At 38.0% G+C, this 15420-nt stretch overlaps 1 protein-coding gene and 2 non-coding genes across 4 annotated transcripts in view; all 3 read left to right on the top strand.

Annotated features, from left to right (window-relative positions):
- Nucleotides 1–12258, top strand: part of LOC105691993 (repressed by EFG1 protein 1-like) — a 38392-nt gene extending 26134 nt beyond the window's left edge. The window contains exons 3-5 of one of the 2 annotated variants that reach the window (XM_012410848.4): nt 6959–7108; nt 7875–8094; nt 9932–12258. In XM_012410848.4, coding sequence (XP_012266271.4) covers nt 6959–7108; nt 7875–8094; nt 9932–10191 — 630 coding nt within the window. In that variant the 3' untranslated portion in view covers nt 10192–12258. Of the gene's footprint in view, nt 1–6958; nt 7109–7874; nt 8095–8219; nt 8548–9931 lie in introns of those variants that run through there. The other variant, XM_048650000.1, reaches the window with a different exon arrangement.
- Nucleotides 8441–8547, top strand: LOC112695051. Its single transcript, XR_003150330.1, has one exon. It is a non-coding gene; the product is annotated as a U6 spliceosomal RNA (small nuclear RNA).
- On the top strand, nt 8887–8958 carry Trnap-ugg. Its single transcript has one exon. It is a non-coding gene; the product is annotated as a tRNA-Pro (tRNA).
- Nucleotides 12259–15420: the final 3162 nt, after the last annotated feature.

Below are 15420 nucleotides of genomic sequence, written 5' to 3'. Positions count from 1 at the left end.
AACCGAAACGAATCTTCCGATTAGGACCATCACCGTAGATATAGCACTAATGGCAAATCGATACTTGTCGCAATTTTCCGCGGGATTTCTCTCCGCAGCGTTGAGAGTCATCTTATATAGCTGGAATTGCTATCGTTTACTATCTATATTTCACCCTTGCCGTTTCCTCTTCCTTCGCTTGTTTCCTTTCTCGTTTTGTTATTTTCTAATTGTACCGTACATTACAACAACGAAAAAAGTACCCGCGCCTAGTTTTTCTCGCGCCCTGTAAATTCTTTTTTTTTTCCACTTTATTAGAAAATGCAAATAATATCGTTATTTATGAAGCTCATCGTAACATGCCTATTTGTGGCATTTTTTTTTTTTTCACAGGCAACTTCAAGGCTTCGAACTTTTCGTCCGTATACTGAAAGCTTTCGAAAAGTTTAAACTCTCGCCTTAAAGCATAATTCATCATAGCGTGAAGCTAATTTTTCAATTTCCATATACCAGGTTTCATAAATTACCCGCTGAAACTGTGATACATAAGTCTCGGCGTAAAGCGAGCAAATTACATTCAATCAATTCCCTCGTCGTTCGAAAAGAAGTTCCGTCGTTATAATTGTTAATAGTATTTTTCTATTAATTTTCGATAACTATATTGTCTACAAAATCATGTATCAAGAAATTTTTCCGTCACGCAACTAGAATTCTTCGATACTTGAAGCCGATTTACATTCGTTGACGGCCATCTCGCGACGCATTCAGATCGTTTTTCGCGTCAGACTTTCGAAAGAAATACGCCGTGCAGAAATCGGTATAAATATTTGAATCGTGTCATAATATTATTTTGGCGGCAAGCGTCTGCACTTTTGTTGTACAAAAATCGTAGGAAAATGTCACGAAGTGTCGCTGCTGTAGCGAGAGAAAAGAATTCCCCAAATACGACGGACGTATTTCCGCGAAAGAAAACGAATTTTTTGCTTTTTGCGTCACTTCGGTTTACGCCTTTAACGAAGGCGTACAGCGAATACGAGTCCTATATCTTCTTCTCACTCGGTGACGAGGGATACAATTTCTTGCAACATCAGCTGCGATCAATTTTTTACACTCGAATATACGTAATAGCTATAGAATTACAGCGTCACATCACTCGGATGTGACAGCCCATTAAATTTGCACTCTCTCTCTCTCTCTCTCCTTCCATCCGTACGTGCAAAAAAATATTGGAAAATAAACAAAAGGAAAGAGAAAATGTCAAAGGTAGACGACTAAAAGCGAAACAAGCGTTAAAATCACCGTGACAAATATTTGTATGAGGTATGTACACGTATATACCATATGATACCTAACCGCGCGTGTCACGTGTAGAAAAATAAATTAATTCGACCGTAAGAACGAGGTTCGCTCAAAACTTCACACGGCGACGACCTCGTCACTTTGCATTCGCAGTACGAAAACAAAAAACAAAAACAAAAAAGGAAACTCAATTCCCTTTGGGTCGGTCAAGGGCTTTTCGACTACCGCGTGTCGACCGCTAATGAAATTGTAATGGTGGCAAATAAAAATCGAAACAGAAGAGAAACGAACCCCTCCGTTCCCCTTTTCTGCCCTTGTCATCAAATTTTGTCTGTTCCCGTTCCAAAGGGGTTTGCGGAAACCGACGATACGACGTCCAATTATTGCCATCTGCGTCTACCGCGTTGTAATCTACTTTTTTGTCGTTGTTGTATCTACGTCTTTTGACGTCCGTAGAAAAGACTTCAGTTTCGGATACGCGTAGGGCGAATAAAGAGGTCGAAATAAAGGGTTGTTCGGTCCGGGGACACTCTTGACGACGAGCTGGTTGCAGTGAGAGAAATTCGGGCGTTGGGCGCGCAGCGCCCGCACCTGTACCCGTATCGACCGAAATAGGCGAGTCTCCCTCCTCTTCTTCTACGTATATCACTTGTATTCCGGTAGTTCTCCGCAGGTGGTGTAGCCTTACAGGTATATCTGAGTATAAGTACGTACGTACCTGCTTTCATGTCTCGTTTCCTCCTCCTCCCCGCCGCTACAATAATCAACCACGTCGATCGGGTGAAACGAGCGGAATTAATGAACCCTTTCCAATTTATTCCTATTATATATCGTACCATATTTAATTCGAGGCTTTTTGGCCTGGCGCAGAGTTGGAGAGAATCGAATACGCTGAATCGTATTTTTAGGGCAATTAAAAAATGGTAATTTATTATCATATGCATAAATATGTCCGCTGTAATCAACACGGAGGCCCGAACATCCGAAAGCACATGAAATATCTTATAACGTATCTGTACACGACTTGATCGTAATATATAATGTTGAAGGTCTAACTTAATTTCGCTCGAATCGATAACGGAATGAAAACGAGGGGCGGTAAAATTGACTAGGATACACGGTTGTTCGAATCTTGAAAACGGAACTGAAAGCTTTTGTCATAAGCTCTTGGGATCAATCTCTGAATCGGATTTTAAGCCAGTGTCACTTTTTTCTGAGCTTTACAGTACACGAATAATACGAAAGGTTCTATACGTCACAGGTATAACTGAGGGTGGATTTCATCGGACGGATGTAAATTCCGTTGCAAAAACAAAATTGGAACACTGAATCACCGCGTATAGTCCGGCTATATCGTCGTACACACCCCTGTTATATCTCGCGCGGAGCTCGACGCGTGATATAATTGTACTCGCATCTCGAAATATTTTCAAAGAAAAACTTATCCCGGAATTATAAAATTTCCCTTTTTTCTTTTTTTTTTTTTACATTAAATTTCTCGAATCTCCTCGAAAACTTAAAACAAAAACGATTCACAAACAGCTCCGAATAATTCAATGGCTAAAAACGAACATCATTCCTCTGCGCATAATTTAAGCGGAGGTTTCGTTCACTTAATAATAAAAAATAATTTTCGAAACTTGACAAACAGCAAGAGTTAGGGGCTAATTATTTTGGCATCGGATGCCCCATTTACAGGTAAACGCTGGAGTCTAGCTTCTTTATGAATACAAGCGACTTGTCTTAGTTCGGCATTATTATACAGCCAACCAATTTGTTGGCTCGTCTGTAAACTTGACGAAAACTTTGCCCCTGGGGTACTATTACTGTCGTTGTTTCGGGTAGCTGCAACGTTGTGTACAGCTAAAACTTGAAGTAAAATACAAATTCAACCTCCGGATGTATACATCTATATACACCACACGTTGTGTGAGTGTGTACATACCTACATATGTAGTTACATACTGTACGGATACTGCAGATAAGCGTGGATGTACTTATACATACATATATGTGTGTAAGCGTTGTTGTCAAAAGTTTTTCGCTGACATGCGAGAGGAATTAATTAACGTACCGCTGCAGTTTTCGGACAATTATATTGTTCAAACGTAGCAAGATGTCGGAAGAAGGAGTGAGGAAAAAAAAAAATGGAAATAAACAAACCCCGAAGTATAATTGGACTACGTGACTCGAAATTGAATGAAGAATTTGAAATTCAACGATCATCGTTGCGCGAGGTAAAAATTCCTAAGATGAGCATGCCTAATTTGACAATGAGATGTAATTAATTCGGACTCAAGGAGCCTGTTTTCTTACTCTAGATTTCGTGAAAAGAGGCAGCATTGTAAATATAACAAGTTTTAAGATTCGTGTTCAGGATTAATGGCTGAAAAAATTTGCATACTTCGTTATACTTACGTTGGTATACCTATACCTGCGCTATATACCTACGCGGCAGCCAGTTGATTTACATATTTTGTGTACCTGATACCTTTTCTCGAATGGATATAATATACTATCTCATTCATATACAATATACACAGATCTATGGCGCTGCACGAAAGCTCCAGGATTGTTATTACTTGATCCATAAGAAAAAAAAAAAAAAAAAGTGTAATGGGAATTTCGAATTCGGACGATGCGATTCACCTTCTATATCGATTTCATGTGTTGTAAATACATACAACTCAAAAAACAGATGCGCGTTCATTGATCGAAAACAAATGATGACCTCAACGCGTTGTCATATCGACCAAAATCCGCTATCGGAACGCATTAAATTCGGTTGCTGTTTCCGCCTTATGCGAACTTTCGCAGCTTGTACGATAAGAACGTTTTCCTTATTATACAGCTTCCATCGATCACCAGGATTACGGGATCATGCGCAGGCTGCAAAGGAAAAGGGGGATGAAAATTATTGGGGAGACACGAGCTGTGTCTCAAACTTTGCGAGAGCCAAAATTTTTTAACGTGTCAACATACGTTGGCCACTCGAGCATTATTCAGCCGCCACAGTGCGTGGCGCAACGGAGTCCAAACGGAGAACGCCGGGGCGGGGGGGGAGGGGGGGGGGTATTCAAATGCGGAAAGAGGTGGACCGGATCGCAAATGAACATTCAATTATTTGCACCGTTGACTTTGCTCGGTGGTCGAGCGCGAGTGCCTCATCTATTCGACGATCTGCACTCGCTGAACAGCTGCAGGAATGTCTATATCTATGGATCGCGTCCACAGTTGCGGGGACGACACCTAATTTGGTCCATTGGACGGAGGTATAATGGTTCAGAAATTGCCTCATTATTTGCTCTGAAATCGTTAAAACTTTCTGCTTGGAACCGCCCGACCGAATGAATTATATACCATACGTATGCCGCGGTTCGTTCGAGCTTTGAGTAACCCTGTAATGTACAGGGTGAGTTTTGGCAAAGCCCGAAAATTGGTGAAGACTGATTTGGCGGTTGTTCGGTTTTCCCGTACGTATTCAGCCCTGTGTACATATGTACCTATTCCGTAGAATCGGCACTCACCCCGTTTCTTTTTAGCCCACAACCCGTTGATTGGGTAAAACTATGGAAGGTCGAATCAAGCCCCTCCCATTTTTTGATTTTGCAGTAACTCACCCGCTGTATATACTATACACGTACCCTTGGTGGGTGAATTTCTAAAGTTTGAATAAGCGATGCACTTTGACATTTGCCGTAATTATATATATATAGCATCTGCGCTCCTTCCTCAAAGCCGTTCTCCAATTTATGCCTTTCAAAATCGTTATTTCAGTTTTTTTACATTCCCAAAAAAAAAAAAAAAAAAAAAAAACGAATAGAAAAATGAATAAAAAAAAAAACAAAAAAACACGCACCTGCCTCTCCCGGCAAACGTGGGCGGCGAAAAGCTTACCTATACACGTCAAAGATTTATGGAACCGTAAAATGAATTATTTTATACCACCGTTCCTGCTGCTCTGCCACCGCAATGCGTTAGTATGCTCACCTCTATCTGCAGATAGACAATGGAAATATTTACGGGTTCAACTTGTCGTGAAAAAAGAAAACAACAGGGAACAAACTCTTTTCAAAGGAACATATATTTCTCCAGAATATTGTACGATTTGAAAGTCGAGAGCTCTGTGCACCTATACATATGTACCTACGAGCAGGTATAAAACACGAAGAACACTACGTTTTTAATGGATCTCATCGCGTCGCACAGAAAACGGTTTAAAACTTTTTCAATTTATCCGCGTATCGCAAGTTGGAGGTTTCTTTCTCCAAATCTATATGTATGAATTTTCTGAACAAAAACATACGCGGCGATGCGATGCTCAAATCCGCACGCGTGTAACGGCTGAGTTATAAAAGCTCGAGTTTATAAAATGCAATCTTTTTTTTTTTCTTAGTTATTTACTACAAAGTACAGTTTGTACTAAGCGCAGGGTGTCCGAAGACTGCAGCAGGTATATCAGACCCTGAAGAAGAATGGCGTGAGATCGCAACTTTAAAAATATGCGGCGCGAAAAAAAAAATGACATAAAATGTAAATTTTCACCGACACCGTACTGCGATTCGGTTGAGCTCTTTTCACATAAGTACATTAGAAATGTGCAAAAACTTTGGTAATCCCGCAACGAGCTCGAGCGGCGTAAAGAATTAAGGCGATTTATAACATAAAATAACGCCTGCCTCATTTGTGGTATAATAAGGAATAATATATACGGTCTCGGGTCTTGGGTAGAGAGGCTTAATTTACACCGGTGGAATTACTTTTTTTCTTATTTATTCCCCCTTTCCGTTACCTTTTACCAACTACGCCGTACCTACGAGGTTTCAAGTAAATCTTGATTTTGGGGAGACGTGGAGGGACGAATTCAACGACAAAGCTATATGAATAATTAAGTTGAATAATTATTTCGAAATCAATTCGATTCAGTTGCAGATTTTCTCCCTATAAGTATCAAGGGATTTTGTTGAAAAATAATAAAAATTTTCTCCCGGTCCGTGAGGATTATACGATCTGGAATTCTTATTTTGTTTAACAAGTTCGCAATCAATCACATCACTTGCGCGTTGTTCCATATTAAAAACGCTTTTTTTCTCTGCACCCTGGCGCGTTTTGCACGTAATTAACAATCTCCACGCCTCGGTTCAGCGGCTGACTTTTTTTCCTTATACCCTTCGAACACGATATTAAGTTACCCGCACCCCGAGGAATTCCCGACGATGTGGAAATATAAAAAACAAAGCTTTTATCACGTGGTGTATTTCTAACACCCCGGTAAAAAGCTATTGTACTAACTACGTACGTTCGTGGATATTATTCCGATAGCTTTCGTTCGTTGATTCGTTCAATTTAAATCAGCTGAGCTTTGGAATTAATATTTCAATTGGTCTATCAATACCCCATCGAACAGAGAAAATAACTTCGCGAATTCATCGGCTTATGTAAATCTCTGGCTAAAAATATAACCGAGGTTTATCTTCGTTAATCTCGGAGTGAGTATAAGTTTGTTGTATAATCGATGCCGAATTTAACCGGAAGTTGAGCGAATCGCTCGTCATGAAGAGTATTTTCCCCCACGTAACACGTGATGAGAGACTTTGATTTCTGTGTTCTGTTTGATTTTTGCTTTTTTTTTTCTTTCAGTTAGTTTCTTTCTCTTCAATTTTGAATACTTCTGTTTCAGATCCTGAGTAACAGGCCAATGAGCATCGCCCATGACAGCAGTGATCTTGAAACAGATTGGCGTGACAGCGAATTTATCACAGAATGTATTTGCTGGCATAACGTTTATCGACAAAGGCACGCCGCCCCGCAACTTACCATGTCACCTCAGGTAAATGTTAACTTTTCAAAAAAAAAAAAAGAGAAAAAAAATGAGAGAAAAGAAGAACAAGACGAGTATATAACGTATACCCTGTCATACTTTAACGTACCTACACTGCCTCATGGGTATAATGTATATTTACCTACCCCGGCAGTGCACTCTATGCATATTACAGTACCTAAGCTCGGGGGTAGTTCTTGAGAGTAGCGTTTTTCACATGCAACCTGGAAGAGATGAGACTCTTAATTTCCGGCTTGTTAAGCCCAAAGTATCACTACCTGGGTAGTAGATGAATAGAGTTAGAAGACTAGCTGCTTATACGGCACTGCAGTGAATGGGTATATCGTTATGTTTGTATCAATGAATGGCTAAAAAAAAAACAAAACAAAACAAACGCAAAACCATTGACAAAAATATTCAACTTCAGTCTCTGTGGTCTGATGGGACTTTTTTTTTATTCCTTATCACCGCGACGAATATGAAGTGACCGTACTTTCTTATTCCGAGGAAGAATACGGAGTATATATACATATATACAAATAACGCACATATATTTCACTTCATCGAAAATCGGAGGCAATTACGTATCTGTCTGCAGACGAGCGTGTAACATTTTTCCGCAAGTCGATCTATCTGGTTGGGATATGACTGAAGAAAAAAAAAAAAAAAAACACAAATCGAGTTTATTACATGATTTTTGTTCATCTCCGATAACGTTTCGGAGCAACACCGCTCAGGATTTGATTTCTGTATAGACGGGGTATTGTTATTACAGCTTTGCGAATACGCTCAAACTTGGGCGAATCATTTGGCGCATACGAATACCTTTTATTATCGAAACGACCGTGACGTGGGTCAAAATCTCTACTGTCGTCCTGGCGGCGCTGTGACAGGTGATGTTGCTGGACAGGAAGTAGCTGCTTATTGGTATTCAGCGGTCAGACAATACGACTTTCTCAAAGAACCCGACGTCCTTCATGCAAACGTGAACGCAGGTATGATATACATATACATATGTATGCGTGTCATGGAGGTCCTGTGGAAAAAAGAAAACTTTTACTTCTTCACCCTCGGCGGCGTTTTTCATCCCCCTTTTATTTTCTCAAGCCTTCCTCCCTAGGGATATATCGTAACAGACTGGATGACTTCGGGATGAACAATCGCCCTTGGGACGGCGTTGCGCAAAATAGTAACGAGTGCGTTTATACGGTACCTGGTTACTGCGGTAGTCTTAGTTCGCGTTCCCACCGATAGGCGACTGCGCCGCTCTTAGACTCTCTCGCTAGTGCATGTTTTTTCGTTTTATTCGGTATATATACCGGATTCTTTTCCATCATAAATGTACTCGCTTCGGCGGTACATATACTAAAATTGGAACGATACAGAGAAGATTAGCATGGCCCCTGCGCAAGGATGACACGCAAAATCGTGAAGCGTTCCACATTTTTTTGCAATTCTAGTAAGCAAATATTTATCAAATATGCATGCTTTTGGAAAAAATTTTTTTCTTACAAGTTTCGGTAAACAATTATTTAATTCTTGTTTGGTTCGTATCTTTGTTCGAGAATGTTTGTTAACGACGCTGATTATATCTCGTTATTTCTTGATAAAGGGTATAAACAATGAAATAATTTCGAAAATCAACAAATTTTGTAATCGTCCTGAGCTAAAATTAGACAATTGAATTTATTATTTGCTACAAAAATAAAGTCACTTGTACACGTGGAATGTGGTTAATGACCCAATTTAGAAAACGTGACAAAGTTAATCACACCTTTTGTCATATCGGCTCAATGGTCTAGGGGTATGATTCTCGCTTTGGGTGCGAGAGGTCCCGGGTTCAAATCCCGGTTGAGCCCAATTTTTTGTCCCTTCTTTTTTCCACATTTGAACGAACACGTCAATAATGTATCATTTAGAATTCAGAAAGTTGATCCATTTTACAGTCGTTGAAAAGGCCTTTCATGAGATGTTGCCATAAGACATCATAAAATAAAATTTTCAGTCGTTGTGTCGTTGTTATTCATATGTAATAAAATTATATAGTGATTAGAATCGATATGTGCAAAGAACTCGAATCCGCATAGATTGTTGGCTCGAATAATCAGCGAGTTTTGTTTTATTCATCTACAATACAAAAACAATACAAAATCCGCTCATCTCGCGAAGTAAGAAATGTTTCCCAGGTAGCCGTTGAAGTTATATCGACTAAAAAATGAATGAACATCGTTACAACGGATTGCCACGTGTTGCAGCGAAAAATTTCCACCGCTAAACGTGTTGCAGGAGTAAAAATGTCTTCTACGTATTCCGATATTGGAATAAAACGGGTCCTTGAACCCCTGAACGCGATGTGGTACACGGGACGCAGTGAGTATAGCGTCGTGACGCTCGACCTTGACCCCCGCGCGGGGATACGATTCGCATGATATTACGATCTATATGAAGAATTGAGGAATAGTTAGAATAACTCATCACGCTGAAAAAGGATAATACATCCGTTCTGCAGACCGCACTCTCATATCCGTAATTACTTTTTCAAATTATCGGATTTCTCCCTGAAAGCCAATTGCGGCTAGGATGCACCTGGCAACGTCACACCGCAAAATCCTGTGAGCCGTTCTAGCTATTAATCATTTCGAACCAGCGAGCTGCGAAGTGAATTTCTATAACGCGACCACCTATACCTCGATTGAAAAAAAATGTTACTCCTCCGCAGGGCGAGATAACGGACCCACATGAGATCATATGATGATCGAAGACGAATGTGTAGGAATATAATCCACGTGGTTATTTTCATGTTCCCCTGATCACAATGTCTGATGTGCGCAGGTCACTTCACGCAGTTGATATGGGCAAACAGCAGAGACTTTGGAGTGGGCAAGGCGCGCAGTCGTAGCGGAAAGATCATCGTTGTTGCAAATTATCAACCGGTTGGAAACATCTCGGGACAATTTCAGATGAACGTTCTTCCTCCTATTCCGGACTGCGCTAATCTTCCGTTACCAACACCACCCAGGGTACGGAGGTTCGAAACACCTATGTCCGACGACCTGTCAACCAGCAGCAACAGCTCAATCAGTACGCAATAATACAAACCAAACGACTGCCTATTTTTTGTATGCGCGCGTTGGATATCCAGGGGTACCGGGCGGCTTGTGGGAATGTTTTACTTCACGAATCGTCGGCATGTTGATTTAAGTGAAACCTAGATATAAATAAATAACAGATATTGGTTATTTGTTATTTTGGTTGCAGGCTGCACACGATGAATAAAGTCTTTGCTCGCGATTGCAGCTATCTAAAATCCAAATGTCACGTCTGGGCTTATCGATTCCATAACGAATCTCACTTCCTTTTTTCTTCTTCTTGTTTTCGAATGACCATAATTCGTTTGTTCTAATTTCGATTTCGGAATTCCGAAGGCTAAACGATTTGAAATATAATTATACACGTCCTCAACTCGACAACTGCGATACGATATCTCGTCGACGTGAAAGTATTCATCAATTATTAAAATATCATTAACGGTATTGCCAAGAGATTTCTATACTCGCGTGACGAAATATTTGCTCGAAACAAATGTATCAAATAATCCACCGTTGTCAGAGCTAGTTCACGACGTCGACTTGTCTGTTTAATTTTCATCCTCCTATCTCGGAAATCATACCTTATATTACATTATACGTGCTTATTACAAATATATACGCCATCGTGTTCATATTTTACAACTTAAATTTAATGAAATTTCCAATTACCTTTACTGCCAGACGAACGCTGTATTCTCTAGCAAAGAACTAATCCATATATATGTAATTATGATTATACATCCGCCATTGAAATCGAAGGGGGTGTGATGATCTTTTTTTCCCTCTTATTCACCTTCTCTCTTTTACAATTCGTCGAGCATACCCATTTCAATTCGTCGCATCAAATGATCCAGCTCAAAATCGATTCGAGAGTTTAAATATCGCTCAATGTTATACTTGAATAACGATACGGTACGATGGCATAATTATGATTACCTGCATTCACGAATACATGATGATAATATAATATTAACGATAACAATAACAACAACAACTAGGACATTTCCGTATCGATGAATGAAAAGAGAATGAGAAGAGAAACTAACTACATACACAATTTTGAACCGGTCAGGCGAAAAAACAATCAGATAATATCTTTATCTTCTTCGCGAATGCAGACTACGATTACCAAAGGATAAGTTAAGCTAAACCATAATATATCTATGGCTGAACCTGCTCAAATGTTATACATATACAGCAATACTTGATTAATATCCTTGGAATACCATATTAAGATGTAATGAATTGCATTGTTGTAACACAACGCTGAAGAAATTGTCGAGTTTGTTAAATTCGTGTTTAAATTATATTGTATCGAAAATTCTTTGATTATAGTTAAGACCAAAGTAACAAATCATTGATATATGTTGTCTATAGTGTTAACAAATATTGGATAACAAAACCAAAGACAAAAAAAAGCGCTTGATTATTATGTATAATAAATGTGATAATTCAGTAACGGGAAGATCGATCGCAGGAATTAATGATTTACACGTGTCATTGCGTAAAGAACAATACCGAAGGGCAAAAAAAATAAATTTCAAGCTAGATGATATTGATTCCTACGATTGAACGACGCGATCGTTTTGTTTTTGCGTATGCAAGAAGTTTGAATTAAATATAGAAGAAATAAAAAAGGAACTAAGAGTAAACAAAAAAAACTAAAAATGAAAACAAACAAACAAAGAATAACAAAAGTTGGCGATATATTTTATTAGATTAAGATGTGGTGCCTCTAGTCGTAAGTTTATATATGGCTATAAGCGTTATATGCAAGATTATTAACAACGAGTTTATGTAAATTTATGAAGAATTTTAATTGATATACATAAAAGAAAACAAAAAAAATCTTAAAAAAAAAAAAAAACGGCGCACGCGACCCGCGACGCGCGTACTGCAGGTGAAACTGAAACCCTATTAAGTCATACAATTGCTATGCGGGTTGCATAAAATCCGCAAGGTGCTCAATACCCGGGAATATATGTATATTATAGTATGTGTACGAAAAAGGAACAAAAATCATTGAATCAAAAGAGAAAGAAAAAGAATAAATTCCATTGAATATCCGAATGTTGAAATTATACTTTGATTGAAAAATATATACCTGTATATATCGGGAAGATCGCGTGTACATACATCATATAGTATATAATATATTTAGTGCAGTGATAAAAGTTCCAAAGTATGTATACAGGTATATATATGCATACTCAGATGATGTGTACTCATATATTCAAGGTGGTCGTGAAATTTAAACCTAAAAGGCAGTTGTTTTCATTGAAAAAAAATTGTAAAAGTTTGTATACACATATATTAGGGAAAAATAAGCTGCGGCGACAGTCGGAAAAGTATAAGTTATGCGTATTGTTATTACAGATTAGGTATATTGTACGCATTATATATCTGTATATAGTATAAATTTATAGGGTGAACTCGATCCTCGACTTTCGGGTTCGTGCAAACGCGCGCGATAGTTTTGAGATCTTATACATGTATATTATAGCCATTAAATTAAATTAGTCAACTAGAACACTTTCAGAAAAGTTATATATATTCATATGTGCCGAGCGCAATTCAGATAATATGGTAATCAACTAAATTGCTTGAAGAAAATTTATTCTTTTCAGTTAGACGTCGGTGGTAAACGATGCCGAATATCATTTTTTGGGCATCCATTTGTCATATCGCTTTTGATTCTTCTTTTTTTTTTCCTCATTTCACGCAATGCTATTTGCATTATTTTATCCACTTCACCCGTGCCCTAAATTGTTGTAATTGTTGGCAATAGAATTTCAAAAGACAGTCCCGCCTGTCGCCGTGCAAATAGTGACGAGTCTCGAAAGTTATTTTCTTTTTAATTTAAATTTTTTCTCTAGTTTTCTAGAAAAATCCTACGCAATTAATTGTAACGTATTTGAATAGTTATAGCGCGAGAGCCGAGAGCTGATAATCTTAGAATTGTAATTGGTTAAATAGATTCGTAGATCGAAATATCCGGAAAACAATATTTCAACAATCGTAGGTATATATCACAAATTTGGGAGGAAGGAGAAGAGGGCGAATCGTCGTGGAGAAGAATTAAACGAGATTTATGACTCTGAAATCGCGGAAAATTTTTTTCTTTTTGTTTCTTTTTTTTTTTGTTCTAAGAGCGTAATTTTTATAAATTTTTTTTTTAATGGAATGAAAGTTGGATAATAAGTTATAATATATAACCATACCATATAGCGCGTTATTGTTGAGTGGCCTATGCAGATCGCGTGTCATTGATATTAAAATACGTCTAGCGAAAGTGTGATACGTAGGATTATGTGTATGTATAAAAATTTATATAAACTGCGCGAATGTAGATCATTGTTACGGCGAGGTAAATTTATAAAGTTATTTTCACTTCATTTATTTATTTCCCTTCTATTTATTTCTTTTTCTTTTTTTTTTTTCTTTTTTCAAAATATAAATTCATTCAAGTAGAACGAGAAACGTAGCAAAGGCACTCGTATAGCCGCTACATTATTACGGTTTAATAGCTGAATTGATAAAAAAAATAAATATCCATGCCAGTCCTTTTAAAATTGTTCGTGGACGTGTGGAATGTGCGCAAATGTTTTTTTGCACTCTCTATTTTTTGGGGAAGAAGGTTTATGTGTAACATAGAAACTTTCGAGTGAAGCGACGACCGCAGGCCACATGCACAGCTGAATTCACATCAGTTACTTTCGGGGGTGTGAAAAATATAACGTCCTCGCCAAACGGAAATCAAAGAAAACTGAAAAGCAAACATAAGAGAAGAGAAATAAAAAAAATAATAATTTCCGTCTCGAAAGTTTTCGCTGCAGTCTTGCAGTGACTATACCTGACATGCTCATTCTATACCCATGTTCCTAGACTCTCTGAAATTAGAAACATTCTTAGAAACTGAAAAGTTTCTATGATATTATTTTATTTCTGAAACTGCACGTCCACGTTCGAATGAGTTTGTGAATTTTTATGTAGATCTTTTTTGTTTCCAATACTCCGATCGAATCGGGAAATTATCCAAAATTTGTCTAGATTTTTTTTCTTCCTTTGCCTCACAAGTTTTCGCACAATAATATCAGCGCAGGGATTATATGCGTTCGAGGGCTTTCATCAGAATTGGTGGATGCTTTTTTGTTGATTTGAGATTTTTATTCGCTGATCAGTATTCTTCATTGTTGCAATGAGAATCAAGATTGATGTAAATTGAGATTTAAATTGTTACCGAGTGAGTGATGATTGTCGAGATAAAGTTACTAGATTTTTTACTGTAAATGTTATTCACGCTTCACATAAAATTGCTGTAAAATTTTATACAACGCTGCAGATCACTATAATGTGTGCGTATGTGTTCGAGTCTTGAATTTTTTTCTTTTTTGTTCGTGTGAAATTGCTGTGTAATATTTATATTCTGATAAATGATATTATCATTTCGGTTTTTTTGAAAATGTATGAGCGGTCAGCGTGGAATTGCGCAACCCATTCACGCATGCGTCATCATCGGCATTTGTTTTGCAGGATAGCCAACACACTCGGATTTCAGATTTAGCTGTCAAAACCAATGGGTCATAACTTGTCCTCATAGTTTTATGAATTTTCAGCAAACATATGAATCCTTCATGCGGTTAATCAATTTTATTACATTCTATGCCATCCAGATTATTTGAGTCTGCTTTTCCCAGCGATCGTTAATTTAACAGCTGAAGCTGAATCCTGAAGTGGTTGGTACTGCACTTTAGCAGCCGACAAATTTGACTGTTTTTGAACTTCGAGCTCGCGCATAAAAACTGGGCGCGCCATTTCACGCTGACCTCTCTATTGATGAATAAATATTGGCAGGTCTATAAATTCAAAATTTCGGCAGAATTTTTAGCTCAATCAGTTATCGAATTGTCGATTAAAAATATAGTTTTTCGTAATAACTATGAAACATTCATTACGATTATCAAACTATACACGTATATAATATTAATATCGCACGCTAAAGCCTCGAATTAACCGTTCACCCGATATTTAGGTAGTTATATACTTGTACACTTCTAGCATAGGTATACCTTGATTGATGATTCGCCTGCGATTCTATTTTGATGAATCGATAATTAGCTCGTAAATCTTAGGTATAATTATCATTACATTATTGTTATATTATGTAGGTATTCAGTAGATAATTCCCTACACGAAAGACATGTGTGATACAATACGTAGATTAGGATTAAG

Source organism: Athalia rosae, chromosome 2 (assembly GCF_917208135.1).
Source record: "Athalia rosae chromosome 2, iyAthRosa1.1, whole genome shotgun sequence".
NCBI classification, from domain to species: Eukaryota; Metazoa; Arthropoda; class Insecta; order Hymenoptera; family Athaliidae; genus Athalia; species Athalia rosae.
This window is presented reverse-complemented; position numbering and strand designations above follow the sequence as displayed.